The sequence below is a fragment of the Manis javanica genome, chromosome 3 (assembly GCF_040802235.1).
Source record: "Manis javanica isolate MJ-LG chromosome 3, MJ_LKY, whole genome shotgun sequence".
In the NCBI taxonomy this organism is placed as follows: domain Eukaryota; kingdom Metazoa; phylum Chordata; class Mammalia; order Pholidota; family Manidae; genus Manis; species Manis javanica.
The window spans coordinates 68,152,060-68,173,686 of NC_133158.1; the positions used below are offsets into that span (position 1 = coordinate 68,152,060).

Genomic DNA, 21,627 nt, shown 5'->3' on the forward strand with positions numbered 1-21,627 from the left:
TACAAAGCCACAGTAATCAAGACAATTTGGTACTGGCACAAGAACAGAGCCACAGACCAATGGAACAGAATAGAGACTCCACACATTAACCCAAACATATATGGTCAATTAATATTCGATAAAGGGGCCATGGACATACAATGGGGAAATGACAGTCTCTTCAACAGATGGTGCTGGCAAAACTGGATAGCTACATGTAAGAGAATGAAACTGGATCACTGTCTAACCCCATACACAAAAGTAAATTCAAAACGGATCAAAGACTGGAATGTAAGTTATGAAACCATAAAACTATTAGAAAAAAACATAGGCAAAATTCTCTTAGACATAAACATGAGTGACGTCTTCTTGAACGTATCTCCCCAGGGAAGAGAAACAAGTGCAAAAATGAACAAATAGGACTATATCAAGCTGAAAAGCTTCTGTACAGCAAAGGACACCATCAATAGAACAAAATGGTATCCTACAGAGTGGGAGAATATGTTCAAAAATGACAGATCCGATAAAGAGTTGACATCCAAAATATATAAAGAGCTCACACACCTCAACAAACAAAAAGCGAGTAATCCAATTAAAAAATGGGCAGAGGAGCTGAATAGACAGTTCTCTAAAGAAGAAATTCAGATGGCCAACAGACACATGAAAAGATGCTCCACATCGCTTGTCATCAGAGAAATGCAAATTAAAACCACAATGAGATATCATCTCACACCAGTAAGGATGGCTACCATCCAAAAGACAAACAACAACAAATGTTGGTGAGGTTGTGGAGAAAGGGGAACCCTCCTACACTGCTGGTGAGAATGTAAATTAGTTCAACCATTGTGGAAAGCAGTATGGAAGTTCCTCAAAATGCTCAAAATAGAAATGCCATTTGACCCAGGAATTCCACTTCTAGGAACTTCCCCTAAGAATGCAGCACTCCAGTTTGAAAAAGACAGATGCACCCCTATGTTTATCGCTGCACTCTTTACAATAGCCAAGATATGGAAGCAACCTAAATGTCCATCAGTAGATGAATGGATAAAGAAGATGTGGTACATATACACAATGGAATATTACTCAGCCATAAGAAAAAAACAAATCCTACCATTTGCAACAACATGGATGGAGCTAGAGGGTATTATGCTCAGTGAAATAAGCCAGGTGGAGAAAGACAAGTACCAAATGATTTCACTCATATGTGGAGTATAAGAACAAAAGAAAACTGAAGGAACAAAACAGCAGCAGAATCACAGAACCCAAGAATGGACTATCGTTACCAAAGGGAAAGGGACTGGGGAGGACAGGTGGGAAGGGAGGGATAAGGGTGGGAATAAAAGAAAGGGGGCATTACAATTAGCATGTATAGTGTTGGGGGGACACGGGGAGGGCTGTGCAACACAGAGAAGACAAGTAGTGATTTTACAGCATCTTACTATGTTGAAGGACAGTGACTGTGAACTTGGTGACAAGTAGGGATTTTACAGCATCTTACTATTTTGATGGGCAGTTACTGTGAATGGGGATGTGGGGGCACTTGGTGAAGGGGGGAACCTAGTAAACATAATATCCATCATGTAATTGTAGATTAATGACACCAAAATAAAAAAAAATAAAAAAATAAAAAAATGAAGTAAACACTTCATACTTAGACTGTGGAAAGTCCCAACCTGGAGGAACCCAACAGTGTATTAACAGTAGATAAAGCTGTGGTATATTCATATAACCAGATCCTATACAATAAATGAAGATGAGATGAATGAATTTTTGCTCCCCACAACATTATAATGAATCTAGAAACATAATGTTAAGGAAATGAAATCAGATATAAGGAAGTACATATTCATCAATTTCGTGCAGATACAGCTCAAAGCCAGACAATGCTAAACTCTGGTAATGTAGAACAGTACTCATGTTTGAATAGTAACTATAGGATAACATAACAAAGTGTTCTTGGGTGCAGTAAATGGTCTATTTCTTAATTTGAGCACTGTTTACACAAATATTTTCGCATTGTAAACTTTCTTTGAGTGCACACTTATGATTTGTGCACTGTTACCTAACTGCTCCGTAAAAAGGTTTACTTTTAAAGTTTAATCTATGACTTCAGAATAGTGATTACAGAAAAATGCTGTAAGAGGAGGGAGGTTGGAGGCTTCTACAGAAAAACAAAAATCTCAGAAGAGCAAGAAAAGGAAATAGTACAAAGCCAAATTGTTTTAAGTATTCTATCAACACCAGTGTCATTCACCTCCTTTCTTAAATTTTATGGTTTTAGTTAATAATGGCCAAAAAAAAAGAGATACTTGACTTTCAACCTATTATCAAGCCTCTTACTGTTGAAGAAGCACTGTCTCATATCCCATGGCTAGATAAAAATGAAAACCATATAAGATTCATTCAGGTAATATTTTTATTTCCTAATAATACTGTCTTTAATGAACTGACAAATGATCTTTTAAAAGTGAAAATTTAGCTATGATACTCTCCAGTTTAAAATTCTTTAAATGTCCTTTACCTCCTGTAGGATAAAATCGAATCCCTTTGAATGACATGCAAAGTCTTTCCACAGTCTTCCTCCTGCCTACCTCTCTAATTTTGTCCTATGTTGCGCATTCATCATATATCCCATCCTCTGTTTGTATGGAATCACTCATGACATCCCTAACACTTTATAGTGTTCCTAATTCCATTCCTCTGTTGTTGCTACTTTTCTTGAAATGTCCTTTATGTTCATGTGTTTTTGCAAACCTTCCCTGCTTATTGCTTCTCTGGAAACATCCCTGCCAAAGTTAGTCAAAGAAGAAGGCTTTGGGGTGAAACAGCCCCCCAGCAAAAGACCACCCTATGGTCCATCCTGAGTTTGGAGGACCAAAGGTGCCACCACTGTATCCATTATATACCTTTACTATAGTATTAAGTACTTTACATTGCAATTATCTTTACATCTCTCTCCCGTACTATATTTTTTAGCTCATCCTTATTTTGAATAACCAGCCCCTAGCACTTTGCATATTGTGTAGCAGGTGCTCAATAAATGTTTATGGAATGAACAAAATAAATGTGTCTAACTTGTTCTGATAACATTATTTTTCTATATCTACTTGATGTCAAAAGACCAATTATGTGTTTTCCACTTGTTTAAAATAGTTTGAATGAATTTTTAGCTACTTTAAGAGCTATTTAGAACATGAGTAAGCATAAGACATATATGTGCCATTAGCCTGCATCTGTCCCAATTATTTCCAGATGAAATATTTTCATCCTTCCATTACATTCTTATTCCTACATTAGATTCTTTCTTTCCTAATCCATGTATAAATACCCCTTCTGAAGCTATATGCATCTATGAATATCTACCTCCCTCTGTTTACTGTTCATAATTCCTATTTTTTTACAAATTTATTACTAACACAAAATCTCAGATCTTAAAGGATATTTACTTTAAAAATATAAAATCTTTTATTAAGAAATAAACTTCAAAATCCCCAATAATGGCTAAATTATTGTTTATAGCTTACATATTTGGTGATACTTTTTAGGAAAGAGCCAGAATTTTAACATTTGATTGTGAAAATGATGTATTTGAAGAAGGTGATGAGCCCAAAGGAATTTATATAATACTTTCAGGCATGATAAAGGTAAGGCAGTATTTATAAATGTGCTCATGAACATTAGTTAAAAACTTAATAAAAGTGAGAATTAATAGTTTTTCATGTTAAGAACTGCATGTGTTCCTTTTTATTAGAACAGCAGCTACCACCCAAATAGTCATTTCCTTGTCCAGACACTACAGATAACATTATCCATCACTTTTTAAGCCTTACTTTCCCATAGATAATAAACCATCAATGATTATATTTAAGATGGAAAATATAATGTCAGTTGTATTCATCTTACATTTATCTGGGTTCTAAGGTAGATTTATGTTGGCTGAGTGGGAGGAGTCAGAAAGTTGTATTTAAGAATTTTGACTTTGGGAATTTAAGACTTTGTTTATAAATCATTGCTAATTTAATAAACTTGCTTAAAAAGATACAAGTAATAAGTATTCTCAAAGCAGTATGTACATATTAAAACTATTTAAACCAAAGGAAAAAAGCCAAAACTTAGATTGTTTTGGTAATTAACTGGCATATGTATTTCTCTCTTTGTTCCTGAACAGCTTCAAAGATCAAAGCCAGATTTGAGAATTGACGAAATACTCTGGGAGTCAGAGGAGAAAGATTATGAGATAACTTACACAGACTATTTGATCAGTGGGGAAATAATAGGAGAGATAAACTGTTTAACTAATACTCCCATGAAATATTCTGCTACCTGCAAAACTGTAGTGGAGGTGAGAAAACGTCATATCTTGTTAAATGTCTAGTATCAAATTCCAGGGTACATCTGTACTTTGTATATGTTTACAGTCTGGTGAAAAATTTTTTTAAATAGGAATGATAAAGAAACAAAACTTGTTACAGAATTTTACTTACCCAGCATGATGTCCTGGTAAAATGGCTTTCAAAGTTAACCTATGATATTGAAAGAAATATTTAACCAGAAAAACTAGTTATATGAGGTGTCTCTTGGGGAAATTAGATGAATATATTAACTATCAATATCATAAGTTGGAGAGTACGGAATAGAAAAAGTCAGAGAGCTAGGATATATTAATAGAAAAGTAGAAGCAAAGAGGACCAAATTCTCAAAGCAACAGGGGCTCCCACTGGCTCAATTTGAATTCACAATAAACAATGACTACAAACAATTGAAACCCATAAATATATTTGATATATTGATAATGATAAAAAATTAAAGTTTCCAATAAGATTTCTGGGATATCAAATTGTTACTCTAAAAATGAATTTTTTTCTTAAAAGATGAAGAATTAAACACGTACCCTGTCTTTCCTCAATGAATTCTTTTGAGATAACCAAAAAATTTGAAGAAAAATAATTCTTCTGTAGAGAAGAATTCCTGCCAACAAATGTAGAATGAGAGAATTAGAACATCTCCATTTTCCATCCCTAATGAAATGATGGATCTACACAACAACCAACAATCGATGCTAAAGCTACTAAGTGGAATGTTAATGGTAACTTTATAATGAAAAGTCCAGACTGACACCATCTAAGGACGATCTTAGCACCACTAGAAGTGGGAAAACTTAGTACCATATATTTCATGACATGATGCAGCACCGTCCCTGAAGTCTTCTTGCACAAGAAGAAAGGAAACCTGAAGCCTCTAGATCTAACCAGCATATTTAAAAAAATGGGAAGAAGAGAAACAACTTAATTGATACCAGAAGGGAATAATTAGCTAAATACAGAATGTGGGAGATCCACAGGACAAATGATTTGTTTTGTTTTGTTTTGTTCAACAAATCACTGGCATTTAGGATGGCAGAAGGCAAGGGGAAAATGCTAAAATGTCTCTATCATTCATTGATTCATGTTCGAATATTTATAAGTAAAATTATTTGATACCTAGGATTTGCATGAAAATACTCTAGCCTTCTTCTTTTGGCTATGATGGAGTTACTGGTAGAAAACTAGCATGCTCACCAAAGTGGCCATAGAAGTTGACCAAATATATGAGGCAAATGTTTGCTGCCATTAGAAAACAGGCAATGTAAGTCTGGGACCTTGAGAGAAGAAAAAATTCACAAAAGAAGCCCAACATCCACCCTGACCATCTGCCTAGGATGATTCCCAACCACAGCACAGCAAGAATCCAAGCAGAAGATGGTGATGCTGCTAAATGAGAAGGGAGAGATCCGAAGTTGTGGGAGCTAAAGCTGTTACCACCTATAGAGTCAGTCCTAGGAGGAGGAGTCACACAGAGGGAGTCTGCGTGGTGGTTCACCAAAAGCCCTTGGCTGAGGGATGGGCTGCACCTACACAGGAAGAGACAAAACTAAATTTACCAGATTGTTAGGAATGGAACAGAGATATTAGAGGTCAAGGAGTATTAGGAATTAAGGAATTAAGTTCTTCCTTGCCAGAAAGGAGAGACTTGTTTAAAAGCACAGGCATGCAGGTGAGACAGGAAAGAATAGTAGAGGATGAATACCATGCTCTAAAGTAAGGCTTGCTCTTGATCTTTCCGAAGAAATCCTCAAAGCAAACCCTTACAGGCTCCACAGTAAGAGACAGAGTTTGGAGTTTAAGTACCACCAAGTTACATATTCTTGGAAAATATTTAGGGTTTTCTACTGATCAAAAGCAAGAAAATCATAAAACTTGGCCTACAAGCTAAAGGTGATCAGACAATAAAAGAACTGCCTACCACAACAAAAATCAACAATTTTCAGCGAAAGATAACAGAGGCTGGAATCTCTACAATGTATCATCAGCAATCATGAGTTACAAAACAAGCAAAGTAACATGGAAATGTGAACTATAGGGTGAAAAAAAGGAGGCAATGAATAGAAACCAACATTGAGATGACCAGAATATGGGTTAGACAAAGACATTGAAGAGTTATTAAGAATAGATCCAAAGAACTAAAGGAAAATATGTTGAAATGATTGAAGGAAAACATATTCTTAATGAGAGAAAAGACAGGAAATATCCCCATACTATGGGAATATAAAAAAGGAGTCAGTAGAACTAAAAAGACCTCATCAAAATGACAGTATAAAAGAGTCAGTGCACTGGAATACAGATAATAGAAATAATCTAGCATGAAAAACAAAAACAACCATGACTTTTAAGCTTTACAGAGACTCCAGAGGTCTGTGGTGTAACATCAAATAGTGTAATATGTGTATAAAAGAATTTGCAGAAAGAGAAGAAAATGATACTGGGCAGAAAAAAATACTTTCTAAATAATTACCAAAATGTTCTCAAATTGATGAAAAACTTATCTTACAATTTCAAGAAACTGAGAGGATCCTAAATAGCTCACACACAAATGCATGCAACACACATACCAACATGCTAAAAAAACAGAGGTAAGTCTGGAGAGCAGCCAAAGTAAAAAGACAACATAGTATGCTGGGAACACAGAAAAGAATTATCACTCATTTTTTATCAGCAACAATGAAGGCCAGGGAACAATAGAACACCATTTTAAATTGTGAAGAGAAAAAAGTAAACTTGGATAAATGAAAGTTGAAGGAATTCCTCCCCATCAGACCTGTACTATAATGCATACTAAACAGTATCCTTTGGGTGGAAGGTAAGTCCTAGAGGTAAGGAAGAAGAATACCAGAAATAGTAAATAGGTAAGTAAATATAAACAATTAAGTTTGATTCTTCTTATAATTTCCTTAAAATACAACTGACTACTTAAAGCAAAAAAATAATAATAACATTATAAAAGGAACCTATAATACACAGAGACTAAAAAATATGAAATAAAAGATGGTGATGTGTGAATGGAATTATTCTCTCATAAAGGTATTAAAATGTGACGCAAGAGTAAGAATGGTGAATTGTCAGGAAAGAAGATAGGGGTAGGAAGTATAAAGGATTGTGTATGAAATATGAGGCGGTACTGTGCTTTGGATTGTTAGCACTAGAGGAACAATTTAAGAAAACTAAAAGATACACCTTAGAGACCAACAGGGGAAATAATAGGATATTAAAATATCAGATTAAATCAGAAGAAGGCATGAAAGGAGACTGATTCAAAAAGATGGGCCAAAAAAGAAAGGATAAATGGAAAATAAATAGATGGTAGGCTTAAGCCAAGTCATATCAATATTTACAATAAATGTAGATGTAAACACCTCAATTGAAAGGCAGAGATTGTCATCTTGGATTACAAAAATATCCTGTCTGCAAGATACGCACATTAGTTTTTTAAGATGCAGTGAATTGAAATAGGAAGCATAAGAAAGATTATGTATTATATTAATATTTGACTATTTAAACTTCAAAACAAGAATTATTACCAAAGATAAAGAAGGCAATATTTATAATGATAAAAGGAGAAATTTAAGAACACATTTAAGTTTAAATATGTATACTTTTAACAACATGACTGCAATATTCTTATGGCCAATGCTGACATGACTAACAGGTGAGATAAATAGATCTATAATCATAGTTAGGGATTTTGCCACTCAGAGTAATTAAAAGAAAAGATTTAAAAAATCGGTATGGGTATAGAAGATCTGAAAAACACTCTCAAAAACCTTGACATAAGCAACATTTATGCACTAATACATCCAACAACTGAAGAATACAACATGAGATGTTCACTGTGATAAACCATTATGCTGATGTGTAGGAAATGGCAATACATTTCAAAAGATGAAAATCTGTTACAGAGTATGTTCTCTGACCACATTGGAATTAAATTAGAAACAAATAAGATACCGAGAAAAATTTCCAAATATTGAAATTAAACAATATCCTTCAGGATAACATACTGGGTCAAAGAAAAAAGTCACAAGAAAAATTACACAATATTTTACAATGAAAATTTCAATAATCTAGAAAGTGTAGAACAAGTTAAATATAAAAAAATAGAAGGGGAGAACCTGAACAGGCATTTTCCCAGAGAAGAAATACAGTTAGCCAACAAGCATATGAAAAGATGCTCCGCATCACTAATCACAGGGAAATGCAAATCAAAACCACTGTGAGATACCATCTCACACTAGTCAGAATGGCCACTATCCAAAAGACAAGAAATAACAAGTGTTAGTTAAGATGTAGAGAAAAGGGAGAACTCTTACACTGCTGGTGGGAATGTAATTGGTGCAGCCACTGTGGAAAGCAGTATGGAGTTTCCCCAAGAAAAATAAAGAAATACTACATGACCCAGTAATTACATTTCTAGGAACTCACCTGAAGAAAACAAAATCCCTGAATTCAAAAAGATATATGCACCCCTATGTTTATCACCACATTATTTACAATAGTTAAGTTATGGAAGCAACTTAAGTGTCCATCAATATATGAATGGGTAAAGAAGATGTAATACATATATACAATGAAATATTATTCAGCCATAAAAAAAGAAATTCTTCCATTTGCAAAAACAAGGATGGACCTAGTGGGTACTATGCTAAGTGAAATAAGACAGGTATAGAAAGACAAATGCCATATAACTTCACTTATTTGTGTAATATAAAAACAAAACAAAATGAACAAAATAGCAGTAGACTCATAGACACTGAGAAGGGACTTGTGGTTACCATGCAGAAGGGGTTGGGGGAAGGGGATAAAGCGGTACAAAAATTCTCAATCATAATATAAGTTGATCAAAGAGATAGTAGTTCAGCATGGAGAATATAGCCAATGATTCTGTAACATCTTGCTATATTGAGAAATAGTTACTGCACTAGCAGGGGTGAGGACTTAATAATATGGGTAACTGTTGAACTACTGTTTTGCATACTGGAAACGAATATAAGATTGTATATTAGTGATACTTCAATTTTTAAAAAAGTAGAAGGACATAAATACTAAAGACCAGACACAAATCAATGAAATAGGACACAAAAAAATAGGAGAAATTCACAAAGCCAAAAGTTTATTAATGGAAAATACTAATAAGTGATAACCACTTTAACAAGACTAATGATAGGATAGAGAAATTGAGAAAGAAAACAAGGGAAGGAGAGAGAAAGAACACAAACATACACACACATTACCAGTATCAGGAATTGCAAAGATACCACAAGGATTAAAAAGGAATATGAAAAACAAACTCATGCAAATAAATTTGAGAATTTAGATGAAGTAGACAAATTGCCTTTAAAAACATACACACATACCCAAACCAACTCAAGGATTAGAAACTTCAAAACAAATTTAATTATATAGTCCCCACTAAGAAAACTCCATGCAGATGATTTCTCTGCTGAGTTCTAGAAAACCTTTAAGGACAAAGCAGTTCCAATATTATAGAACCCTTCTCAGGAAACAGGAAAAGAAAAAGCTTCCCAGTGCATTTTATGGGGCCAATGTAATCAAATACTAAACCTTGAGAAAACATCTCAAGAAAAGAAAATTATAGGCCAATATCCCACATGAACATAGATGTAAAAAAAATCCTTAAAAAAATACAAGCAAATTGAATCCAGGGCTATATAAAAAGGATAAGACAACAAAACTAAATAGAGTTTATTTCAGGAGTACAAGGGTGAATCAACATTTGAAAATCAGTATGATTTCACCACACTATCAGAAAAAAAGAGGAAAAGTCATATAAGATCCTCAGTAGATAAAAAACAAAAAGAACTTGACAAAATTCAACCTATTCACCATAAAAATTATCCAGCAATTAACAATCAAAGGGAATTGTGTGAATTCAATACAGAGCATCTATGAAAAACCTTACAGCTGACATAATGACTAGTAAAAAAACAGCAATATCCTAAGACGGGGAATAAGGCAAGGAGATCCACTCTCCTCACTGCCATTCAATATTATACTGGAGGTCCCTGCTAGTGCAAGAGGGCTAGAAAAATAAACAAACTGACATAAAGATCACAAAGAAAATACTAAAACTGTCTCTGCAGATGACATATTTACGTTTTTTAAATCACAAAGACTCTACCAAAAATAACTAGAATTTATAGTGAATTTAGCAAGGTGGCAAGACACAACTCAAAGTTCCAAAAATCAATTGTGTATTCACATACTAGCAACTAACAATTGGAAATAAAATTTTTGAACTCCTTTTACAAAAAACATTAAAATACATAAAGTGCATAGGAATAGTTACTGAAAGACATGCAAGCTCTCTATAGTAAAAACTACAAAATTTTTCCTAGAGAATTTAAAGAAGCTCCAAATAAAAAGAAAGGTATACTGTATTCATGGATCAGAAGCCATAATACTGATAAGATGTATTCTGAAATTGATTCTTCCCAAACTGATTTATAGATTTAATACAATATCAATCAAAATCTCAGCAGACTTTCTTGTACAAATTTACAAGATGCTTGTAAAATTTATATAAAAATGCAAAGGACCTAGAATAGACAAAACAAATTTGATAAAGAATAACATTAGATGACCTACACTATCTGATTCAAAGGCATAAATCTATTATAATCAAAACCATGTGTTATTGGCTTGATGTTAAGACAACATAGATCAGTGGAACAGGAGAGAGAATCCAAAAATAGATCCTCATATATATAGCCAATTGATTTCTGACAATAATAGTATTTTCAACAAATGTCCTGAAAACAGCAAATATCCCTGTGGAAGAAACAAGTCTCAACCCCCATACACTCTGCACAAAAATTAATTTTGAATAATCATAAGCCTAAGCATAAAAACTAGAGGTATAAAAATTCTAGATGAAAACACAGGAGACATTGAGATAGACAAAGATTTCTTAGCACTAACCATAAAGGAAATATTGATAAATTGGATGTCACTAACATTAAAAGCTTCTGCTTTTTAAAAAAGATACCAGGAGGAAGATGAATAAGTCAAGCTACAGATTACAGGGAGCTTTTCACAGTATTATTATCTGAACAAGTACTTGACAAAGGAACCCAGAAAGAATTCTTACAGTTCAAAAATAAGAAGACAAGTTATCTAATTAAAAAGTGGGCCAAGGATTTGAACAGACACCTCACAAAAGAATGTACAAATGACTAATAAACACCAAAGATTTTCAATATCATTAGCTCTCAGAGAAATTCAAATTAAAATCATGTTGACATATCACTACACACCTATATTGGCTAAAAATAAAGGGTGAATACTAGATATTGGCAAGGATGTGAAGCAGCTGAAATTCCCAAATATGGCTGGTGAGTAAAAATGTTACACCTTCTGAAAACAGTTTGGCAGCTTCTTAAAAAGTTAAACACATGTACCGTATTAGCCAGCAATCCCATTCACAGGTACTTACCCAAGAGAAATAAACAACATACAGAATGTCTTATATATTCATAATAGCTTGTTCCTAATAGCCAATAGTCTGTTCATTATTAGCATAGCCATTTTATTGTTGCCTAAAAGTTTGTTCCCCTTAAATTATGATTTTTTTTGAAATACATATTCAGTTAGAAAGTTTAAATGATTTTGATACTTCATTTTCTACTTTTTCAAAATTGATAAGAATAATGAAAATCTCTTATTGAAAATGTAACCTGTTAATATTTATTGTATGATAAGATTGCACAAATATTCATTAATGTTCACCTTGTATTATTTCCAGGCAATAACATGGATCTTATATAATTTATACACTTAGCTTTAATGTTTTATATCAATGAGAAAACCTTATTTCCCCAACCCATAAGTGCATAGAATAAAATATTGTTGAATTCATATCCTCCTTTTTCCAGACATGTTTTATTTCCAAAAATCATTTGTATGAAGCTTTTCAACACTACTGTCCTCACATTGAATATAAAATGTGGCTGAAACTTGGACTTTCTATTACTGCCAGAAAAATAAGAGAACATTTATCTTATGAGGTAAGAGGTATTTATGTAAACTTATCTTTCTCTCTGAATGTAATTGCATTAAAATATTATTAGGAATTTATATTGAACTTCATAAACAGTACATTATAAAATTATGTTTTTCTTATAGGATTGGAACTACAAGATGCAATTAAAACTCTGTAACATTTATGTAAAAGATATACCAAGGAACACCAAAACTAGTATCTATAATAAAACTGTAATTTACATCATTCTCATACATGGAGCTATAGAAGATTGTTACTTACGAAAAGCTTATAAGGCACCTTTCTTAATTCCTATACCATGCTATCAAGTAAGGAAATATTGATTCATGTCATCAGGTCAATATATCATATGTCTAACAATGTTTTAACATTAGAAATTGTCGCTTTTCTGCCTTCCCATCCTCTCCTTTTCCCCTACCACTCCATAAACACATACACGCATGCACTTGCACATGCACATGAACATATACACACGCACCACACCCCAAGTTCACTGATGGCTTTGGCACTGGATAGCCCAAAGACAATCTCCTTGGATGTCAGTGAAGCAGGACAAGCTGTATGTTTTGGCCAATAGGTTTTGGTACAGTTGTAAATAGCAAAAGAGGGCCTATTGAGTTCATTTACACATCACAGCGGGACTCTCTCTGGTTGCTATCAACAGTGCTCTAAAAAGGTTGTCAGACCCACGCTGAACTGAGTGCCACTGCTATTTGCCCAGCTGCTCTGGAAGCGAACGCAGTCATGAGGGGATTCTCATTTTTAAGCTGTTGAGTTCCTCTTCTGATCAAAATGAGAAGCTGTGCCATGTAAAGAACGGAAGACGGAAGATAGCATGCATATGTGTATTGTGTGTGGGGGGTGTTTGTGTACGTTGGGGTGGAGTAAGAGAGGCACATTTCAGGAGGAATCAAGGGACATATAAAATAAATAAAATACAGAAATTAAATTGAAAGAAGGACCTAGAATCAATTAAATTAGGCTTTTTTTTCAGTTGTCTAATTATTAAATGCTCATCCCCAAAAGTGTAGTAAACATACAAAGATATTACAGTATTATTGACTATATTCTTTATGCTGTACTTTTATCCCTGTGACTAATTTATAACTGAGGTTTTGTGCCTCTTTATCACACCTTCACCTTCGTACCCCACATCTCCCCAGTGGTAACCAACAGTATATTCTCTGTGTCTATGAATCTATTTATGTTTTGTTCATTTGTTTTGTTTTGGATGCCACATATAAGTGAAATCATATGGTATTTGTCATTCTCTGCCTGGTTTATTTCCCTTAGCATAATACCCTCGGGGTCCATTCTATTGTTGCAAACAGCAAGGTTTCATTTTTATGACTGAATAATAGTGTATATATGTACCACATTTTCTTTATCCATTCATCTATGGATTGGACAATTCACTTGCTTCTGTGTCTTGGCTATTGTGAATAATGTCAACACTATTGTAAATAATGTCAACAATGAACATAGAAGCACATATATCCTTTTAAATCAGTGTTTTTTTTTCTTCAGGTCAATTCCCATAAGTAGCTTTGCTGAGTCGTATGGTATTTCTATTTTCAGTTTTTTGAGGAAGCTCCATACTGCTTTCCACAATGGCTGCAACAATTTACACCCCCACCAACAGTGTAGGAGGGTTCCCATTTCTCCACATCTTCTTCACCAACCTTTGTAATTTCTTGTCTTTTGGATAGTGGCCAGTCTGACTGGTGTGAGGTGATATCTCACTGTGGTTTTAATTTTCATTTCCCTGATAATTAGCGATGTGGAGCATATTTTTATGTGACTGTTGGCCATCTGTATGTTTTCTTTGGAAAAATGTCTATTCAGGTCCTCTGTCCATTTTTTAATTGGGTTATTTGATTTTTTAGGTGTTGAGTTGTATGAGTTTTCTATATAATTTGAATATTTGCCCCTTATCAGATACATCATGTGCAAAAATATTTTCCCATACAGTGGTTGCAATTTTGTTCTGCTGATGGTTTCCTTTACTGTGCAGGAGCTGTTTAGTTTGATGTAGTCCTACTTGTTTAGTTTTGCTTTTGTTTCCCTTGCCCGGGGAAATGTTTCCAGAAAAAAAATGACTCATGTTCATGTTCAAAAGATTCCTGCCTAAGTTTTCTTTTAATAGTTTCATGGCTTAATGCCTTACATTTAGGTCTTTGATCCATTTTGAGTTTACTTTAGTGTATGGTGTGAGCCAGTGAGCCAGTTTCATTCTCTTGCAAATTAGGCATACATTTTTTAAGCAACTGACAGATGAGACCTAAAACTTGCCCTCAAGAAAGCTCTCAGTCAAGTGAAAAAATAGATAAATATATTAATAAAACATTTATAGCTATGATAGAAGTACTTACAGGTAGACTGGGGACACAAGAAAAATATGAAGTGGGGATGAGAGGAATCCTGAAGTGAGAAATGGTCACAAGAATATTTTCCAAATAGACAGAGCTGCCACCAGTGTGATGCTCAATGAGAAGTGAAACACTATTCTTAACTATGGTGCCCCCTACCTCTATTCTTGAGTATATAATAGCAGGGCTCATGTGGGAATTTAAGTAACCAAGAAAGAGATTCTCAAGGCAGCCCGAAACCTGCCCGACTTTGTCCAGTTTCCTAGGCATAAAGCCCCACTCACTGTGGATTTAGGCACCAATATGATTCAAAGCATATTGAAAACCACAAGGTTCAAGGATTTCTTGAAATCCATTGTTTTGTTTTGTTTTCTATCATCCCCATTTTATTTTTTATTTTTTTATTAAGGTATCATTGATATACAATCTTATGAAGGGATCACATGAGCAACATTGTGGTTACTACATTCACCCACATTATCAAGTCCCCTCCACACACCCCATTGCAGTCACTGTCCACATCGTAGTAAGATGCTATAGAATCACTACTTGTCTTCTCTGTGCTACTCCGTCTTCCCTGTGACTCCCCTCCATTAAGTACACTAATCATAATGACCCTTAAGACCCTTCTCCCTCCCTCCTTACCCCTTCTCCCTCTGGTAACCTCTAGTCCCTTCATGGAGTTAGTGAGTTTGCTGCTGTTTTGTTCCTTCAGTTTTGCTTTGTTGTTATACGCCACAAATGAGTGAAATCATTTGGTACTTGTCTTTCTCTGCCTTCTTGAAGTCCATTGTTTTTTAACTTTCTGCCACATAGAAAAACTCTCTAGGTGATTAATTTCAAAGGGTCATTGATGATCAATGCTTGATCATTTTTTGTCATTTGTAAGAGAAGCAAAATATTTAAAAATCAGTGAAAGTATATGGAATACTAACTTTCACAAAACCAACATATCCAAGTATTTTAGGATATCTATCTAACATCTATTAATATTTTCAATTTTTAGGCAGGATGTTTAGAGAAGGCCTGAGATAGTAGCTTGCCAGAGAAACATTTTATTATCTGATATTTACTCAGAAATTAACTTTTATTCTGTCAATTTTCAGGTCCAAGGCACTGAAGATTTCACGAAGGTAATGATAGTTCAAACTTCCACTGATGTGAAAAAACTCAGAAGGAGCACTAGAAAGTATGTATGCTCACATAAGCCATCTCTTCCATCCACATCAGTGTGTAAGTTAGATTCCTTTGAGCAACTGAGAACTTACTTTCCATTTATAAAGTAGCCATATATGTGTTTCAAAACTGTCACATGCATTCTGCCTAGGGTACTGAGGAATCTTATTAACTTCCATATTTGATATGTAACTTGTGAATTCAGACTGAGATGTCTAAATTATAGTCAGAAATTATTCTAAATTTCATCTAAAAGAAAAAAATGTGCAATTATCAAAATAATACGAAAAAAGATTAACGAGGTTATTTCTAGCTCTTTCCCCAAAATCAAGCTACTGCATGTAGCAGTGGTAAGGAATATAGTGTTGTATTGTCTGAACAACAGACATATGAATCATCAAACTGAATGAATAACCTTGATAAAAAACATATTCTTCATATGCATTTCATGTGATAAAAATAGAATCATAACATAAATAATTATTTAATAACTACTGTTAAGCCACAGATGAAAATTTAGAAAATGAGTTTGAGGTAGGTTAAAAAATTAATAGTAAAGAAGTAAACTATGAAATAAATAATCACAGAATTCAATATTTATCATTTCACTGAAGGGGAAACAATGCTGTAAATTTAGAAATACAGAAATTAATTTTAAAATTCTGATGCCAATAAAAATATATCAATCAAGAGATAAGCAAAGGACAATTCACAGAAGAAAACTTACATTAAAAACAAGACATGGAAAAATGTTTGACACTGCCAAAATTTTTTAAACACTGAATATTTGGTCTACCTATTTAGTGAGGGTTTTTTAAAAAACTTATAATGCCTATTAACCCAAAAATGTAAATCTGATGTATATTCTTAATTGTTGATACAAGTGCAAATTAATAAAGTAGATTTATCACAAGATTTCAAAAGTCACAAAGTGTTTGTATCCTTTGGCTAAGTAATATAATTTCTATATCTATCAATTATACCACAATGAAAGTTAACTAATAATTTCTAGTTTCTAGACATTGTTCTAAAGAAATAAAGCAAAAAGGTGAAAATGAGCATTATTTAAAAAAATTATAAATTATCAAAATGCCTAATGATAAATTAATGATTAATAATTATACAGACATCAAACATTTAATTTCCCATGTAAAACTTGGAAAAGACAGATGATCTGTGTCAAGGAAAAATACCAATGATATAACATTGTTGCTAATTTTAAACAAATTTTATCTTTATTGTGTTAAAATTACATACCTTTGAAGCCAATGACATTATTGTCAAATGCTGTCATTGCTGTCCTTTAGATTAAGCAGAAACAGGACATGATACCTTTACCATCCACTCCTTTGTCAGTCATCTCTCCTCCTCATTCCAAAATCTAGCCTGCCAAACCATTAATGATTCACTTAATTTGGGGGACCTTGTGGTCTCTCATTCCTGAACATGGGCACATTGCTTCTGTTCCTTTGGCCTGGAACCTTCTAAACATCCCCCTCCCTACCTCCACATTCCATGCAGCTAACCCTTTACCCTCTAACCTCAGCTTCTCTAAGGAGCCATCCCAGATTCACACAACTGCACTCTCCTGCATGTTCCCATAACCCGCCATGTGCACAGTCCTGCTTTTCCTTATTGCATTTTTTTGTTTGTGTGCTTGCTGATCTGTCGGCCCCGTTTGAATATAAACTCCAGGAAAGCATGGCTCATAACTTGTTTGCTTCCCTAGGTATCCCTGCTGCTTCCCAATGGGCCCGACACTCTCAGTACATATTAATATGAAAGTGCCTTGGCATGGTAGGGCATATAGATGAGTTTTCCTTTCCACTTTCTGAACTTTTTGCACTTGCGTTATATACTCTTTTTAATAAAAGACTTTTCAATCTTTTTTTATTAAGTCACCCTTCTTCCTACCAATTGAGATTACCACCAATTTGGGAGCACAGGCCCTGAGTGTGAGTGATTTGAGCATGGTCTAATTTGATAGTTGGATTGATTGAAACAGCCCTTTGTTTTCAGTGCTTAAACTAACATAAGTCTTTTTTGAACCAGCTGCAAAGAAAATGTATGAAGATGACCAGGATGAAACAACTATTGAGGTAAATTTAAAGCTATCTTTTTAGAAATTTTACTTTGGGTTAAAGAGAGTCTAGAGTGTTTTCCTTATTCTGAAGGAGTTTACCTGCTAATCATTTTGTAGATTTTGATCTGAATACTTCTTCTTAGTCCAAGGTACAATGGAAATTATATTTATATTTTTAGATAAATATTAGGGAAATTACAAAGAAAAACAAAGTTCAGTGGATACCACAATATTTTTCTTGAATCGCCTTCATAACTGGGCTTAATGGTGGCTACAGTTATAGTGTTTATAAGTCCCTTCCATTTCTCCACCTGATGCTGAAACTTTGGTCTGAAGGATTCATTGCTATGCATCTGGAAGCTTCCATTCTGATGACAGTTTGCCCCTTCTTATGAGGCATAAACTCTGAGAACACACACTCCTTCTCCCTTGAATCTCTCTTCAGATGTGTGTATTTAGTGAAAGGTGATCACAGGTTCTATGGGGGAAGGTGAAGGTGTTTTTCTTATGTCTGTCTTCAACTCAAATGTGTCCAAGTTCTCTGGCCTTCAAGAGGCCAACATTCTTTGTAATACTCAAGTTCCCACCCTGCATAAAAGCAGAAAGTTCACTGCCTTCCTAACTATTTTGGAGTCTTCCTGGGGAAGCTTTTCCCCAAACCGTCCCTGGTTGTGGCTTGCTGCCCGGAACTCCTGACCCAGTAGCACAGGGGCTGAGGGCATGGGCTTCGGCATGAGATGCCCTGGTGTGCATTCCCTGGGTCCGTCACTTATTAGCCATGTGACCTTGGACAAATCTCTCAACCTGCCTAAAATCACTTTCTCCATCTATAAAATAGGGATAATACCAGTGCCTACTTCATCTAACGCTGCTGTGGAGTTACAGATATGGGAGTACACTGCCTAGTGTTTGGCATATAACAAGTCATCCATTCACATAATTTCTATTATTCTCTACTAACCCTGTCTTGACATTGTAACCTACTTCTTCAAACTTATTTTGCTCTTGCCATATTAATTTTCTAAAAGATATGGATATAGTCACCTCTAATTCTCCCAGACACAGCTGGCGCTGAAAGCTGGGAAATAACAATTTAAAAAAAAAGACATGAGGAAGACATTTAAGATAAAATATTAGATGGCTTCTAGAGCCCTCTGATGAGCTGTCTTTTTCCTTATGCCTGGCAGGCTGACAAGCAGGTAGGATTCCACTTAAGAGCATATTTTGGGGAATGGACGAAGAACCAGGGAAGCTAATGCTCTCCCTGAACATACTCCCCCAAAGTGAAGTTTTATCATAACTAAAAAAAGTTGCCTGAGGTTGTTAATACAGAGGAACAATTGTGCAAGTGAGAGTCTATTAAATGGTAGAAACAGCAGCTAGCGGGTCATACAGAGAAGACTGTCAAATTGTGTTATTTAGTAGACACCTTTTTTTACAAAGTGTTTTGGTTCCCCGGACAGAGTACAGAGTACTGCCACTGTCAGAAGTCCCAGTGGTCGGTCCCCTGCTCCAGACTAGATGATACCAGCTCTGCTTTATAAATCTGGCCATTATTAACAGTCTCAGAATTTGACTCCTATCTCCTATCTCAACTTCTAGATTCAACAGCCTACACAATTACTTCATAATGTCAGGGAGAAGATGGAAATCTATGGGAATACCTAGAATGAATCTAAATGAAAAACTGGTAAGCTGCCTCAGTTTGCTCAGCACCATCAGGAGCACACCTGTTCCTTGGAGATACAAACTGAAGCCCCAAGTTCATCTGCCTTTGTGTGATAGTGTGAATTACACACCTTCCACTGGCCAGTATTCACAGTACGATTACTTTCCACTGGCAAGCTGATTCTTCTTATGACACTCTTTCCAAATTCTAATTTGGAAAATGAACTATAAGATTCCTTTATGTAGATTTCCGAAAACCTTAAGACTCATGATTTCCTCTATACGCGGCTACTTAATTTTCACATGCAACATCAGCTGCTCCCAATTTGTCAGGTTATTTTTTAGGCTGCCATGTGCTGTGGAAGATAGACACAGGCAATTAAGTTATGGCTTGAATTCTCAAGAGTTCACGCTCTGGTTAAGGAGACAAAGCACATCAAAGGCAATTTGGTAACAATATAAGATACACTGTGGATAGCACCAACTGAAGCTAAAGAAATTCAAAAGAGAAACAGCTTAATAAAAAACAGGGGTGGAGGTGGGGTAGGGGGTGGGACAGCTGACTACTAAGCATAAACAAAATCTTTGTGGAGAAAGGAAGAGGGAGTCCGGAACAGAGGAGACAAAGGAGCAAGACTTTCACGGAACAATTAGTATGAGTAGACCAGTCTGGCTGTTGGTTGTAGGAAATGTGGTGTCTATGGGGAAATATTTGTGGGTACGTGTTTTATATGACTCCATGTTATGTAAACCATATCACTGTGTTAAAAAAAATGACCTTCAGATAAATCATTTTATTTCCATTTAAAAAATATTAACTCTTGCATGCCACTTCCTATGACAAAGACCATATTTAAAAATAGATTTTAAGGCTAACAATACACCCTGACAAATTATTTGCAAGACTTATTTGCAGTATGGCCCATATCTTTACCTGGGAAAAATATACCCAAAATGATACGGAAAATACTAGGAGTCCAACAGCCAATCAGGGAAAAGAAAACACCCAGAATATAGAGAAAATTAAAAATGCAAAATTAAACAAAGAAATATTAACGTTTGCCTTATTAAATTGATAATATTTATTCAATGGTAACGTCTTTTTCCTTGGAGACAGTTGATATTAGAATACTACTCATTTTCTCATATTTTGCTGGTAGATGAGTAAAAGTAATTTTTAACAAAAGTCATAAAAATGCTCACACACTGACTCAGTAATTTTTCTTCTGGGAATCAGTACGGATAATAATCCAAAATATTAAAGTAGACATATGTAAAAAATTGTCCAGTACACTACCATTTCTAATGGCAAAAAATTAAAAAGAGCCCTTGTTCGACAATAAGAGCATATAATTTCACAACAGAATATCCATTCAAGGAAATAGCACAACCGTTGAAAAGACTGGTTGTTGGTCCATTATAAAGTATAAAACAGGAAGACAAAACTTTACATAGACTTTTTAACATGAAAAAAGGCCAGAAAACATAATCTAAATGATTCAATTAGGTGTTAGAAAGGTGAGTAGGGAAGGCTTTGTTTACTTCTCTTCTGTGGTTTTTTTTTTATTGCTCTCATTATGAAAAGCATGACTGTAAAACTATCAAGCATTATTCAAATATAGTATATTTGCAAGTACTCTGTTCCCTCCTACCACCCTTTGCACTCAGCCATCATGTGTTGTGAATGGGACAGGTAACAGCCAAGGCTGATAATGGCTTGTCAGTGTTTCTCACAATGGAAATCCTCCTCCTAATAATCCATAAACTATCCCTGTGTCCAGCTCAGCAGGCCGCAGTGGCTTCCCAGACTCTGACTCCCAGCTTAAAACATGCAGCCACCACTTTATGAGTAACGAGTGATTCACACTCATTTGGTCAACGTCTTTCCCTTGCTTGAGCAATAATGACCAGATGTTTCCTGTGGGAATGAAACTGATCCTCTAATTCCTATTCTGGGTT

General features: G+C 34.8%; 1 protein-coding gene across 6 annotated transcripts in view; it reads left to right on the forward strand.

The window, feature by feature from the left end:
- SLC9C1 (solute carrier family 9 member C1) overlaps positions 1-21,627 on the forward strand; it is an 85,640-nt gene that overhangs the window by 63,149 nt on the left and 864 nt on the right. For 3 of the 6 annotated variants that reach the window (XM_073230408.1, XM_073230410.1, XM_073230411.1), the window contains 8 exons: positions 2,261-2,386; positions 3,525-3,623; positions 4,148-4,321; positions 12,245-12,376; positions 12,495-12,680; positions 15,848-15,974; positions 17,970-18,016; positions 19,603-19,690. In XM_073230408.1, the coding sequence (XP_073086509.1) occupies positions 2,261-2,386; positions 3,525-3,623; positions 4,148-4,321; positions 12,245-12,376; positions 12,495-12,680; positions 15,848-15,974; positions 17,970-18,016; positions 19,603-19,668 (957 nt within the window). In that variant the 3' untranslated portion in view covers positions 19,669-19,690. The remainder of the gene's footprint in view (positions 1-2,260; positions 2,387-3,524; positions 3,624-4,147; positions 4,322-12,244; positions 12,377-12,494; positions 12,681-15,847; positions 15,975-17,969; positions 18,017-19,602; positions 19,691-21,627) is intronic. The other 3 variants (XM_073230409.1, XM_073230412.1, XM_073230413.1) reach the window with 3 other exon arrangements.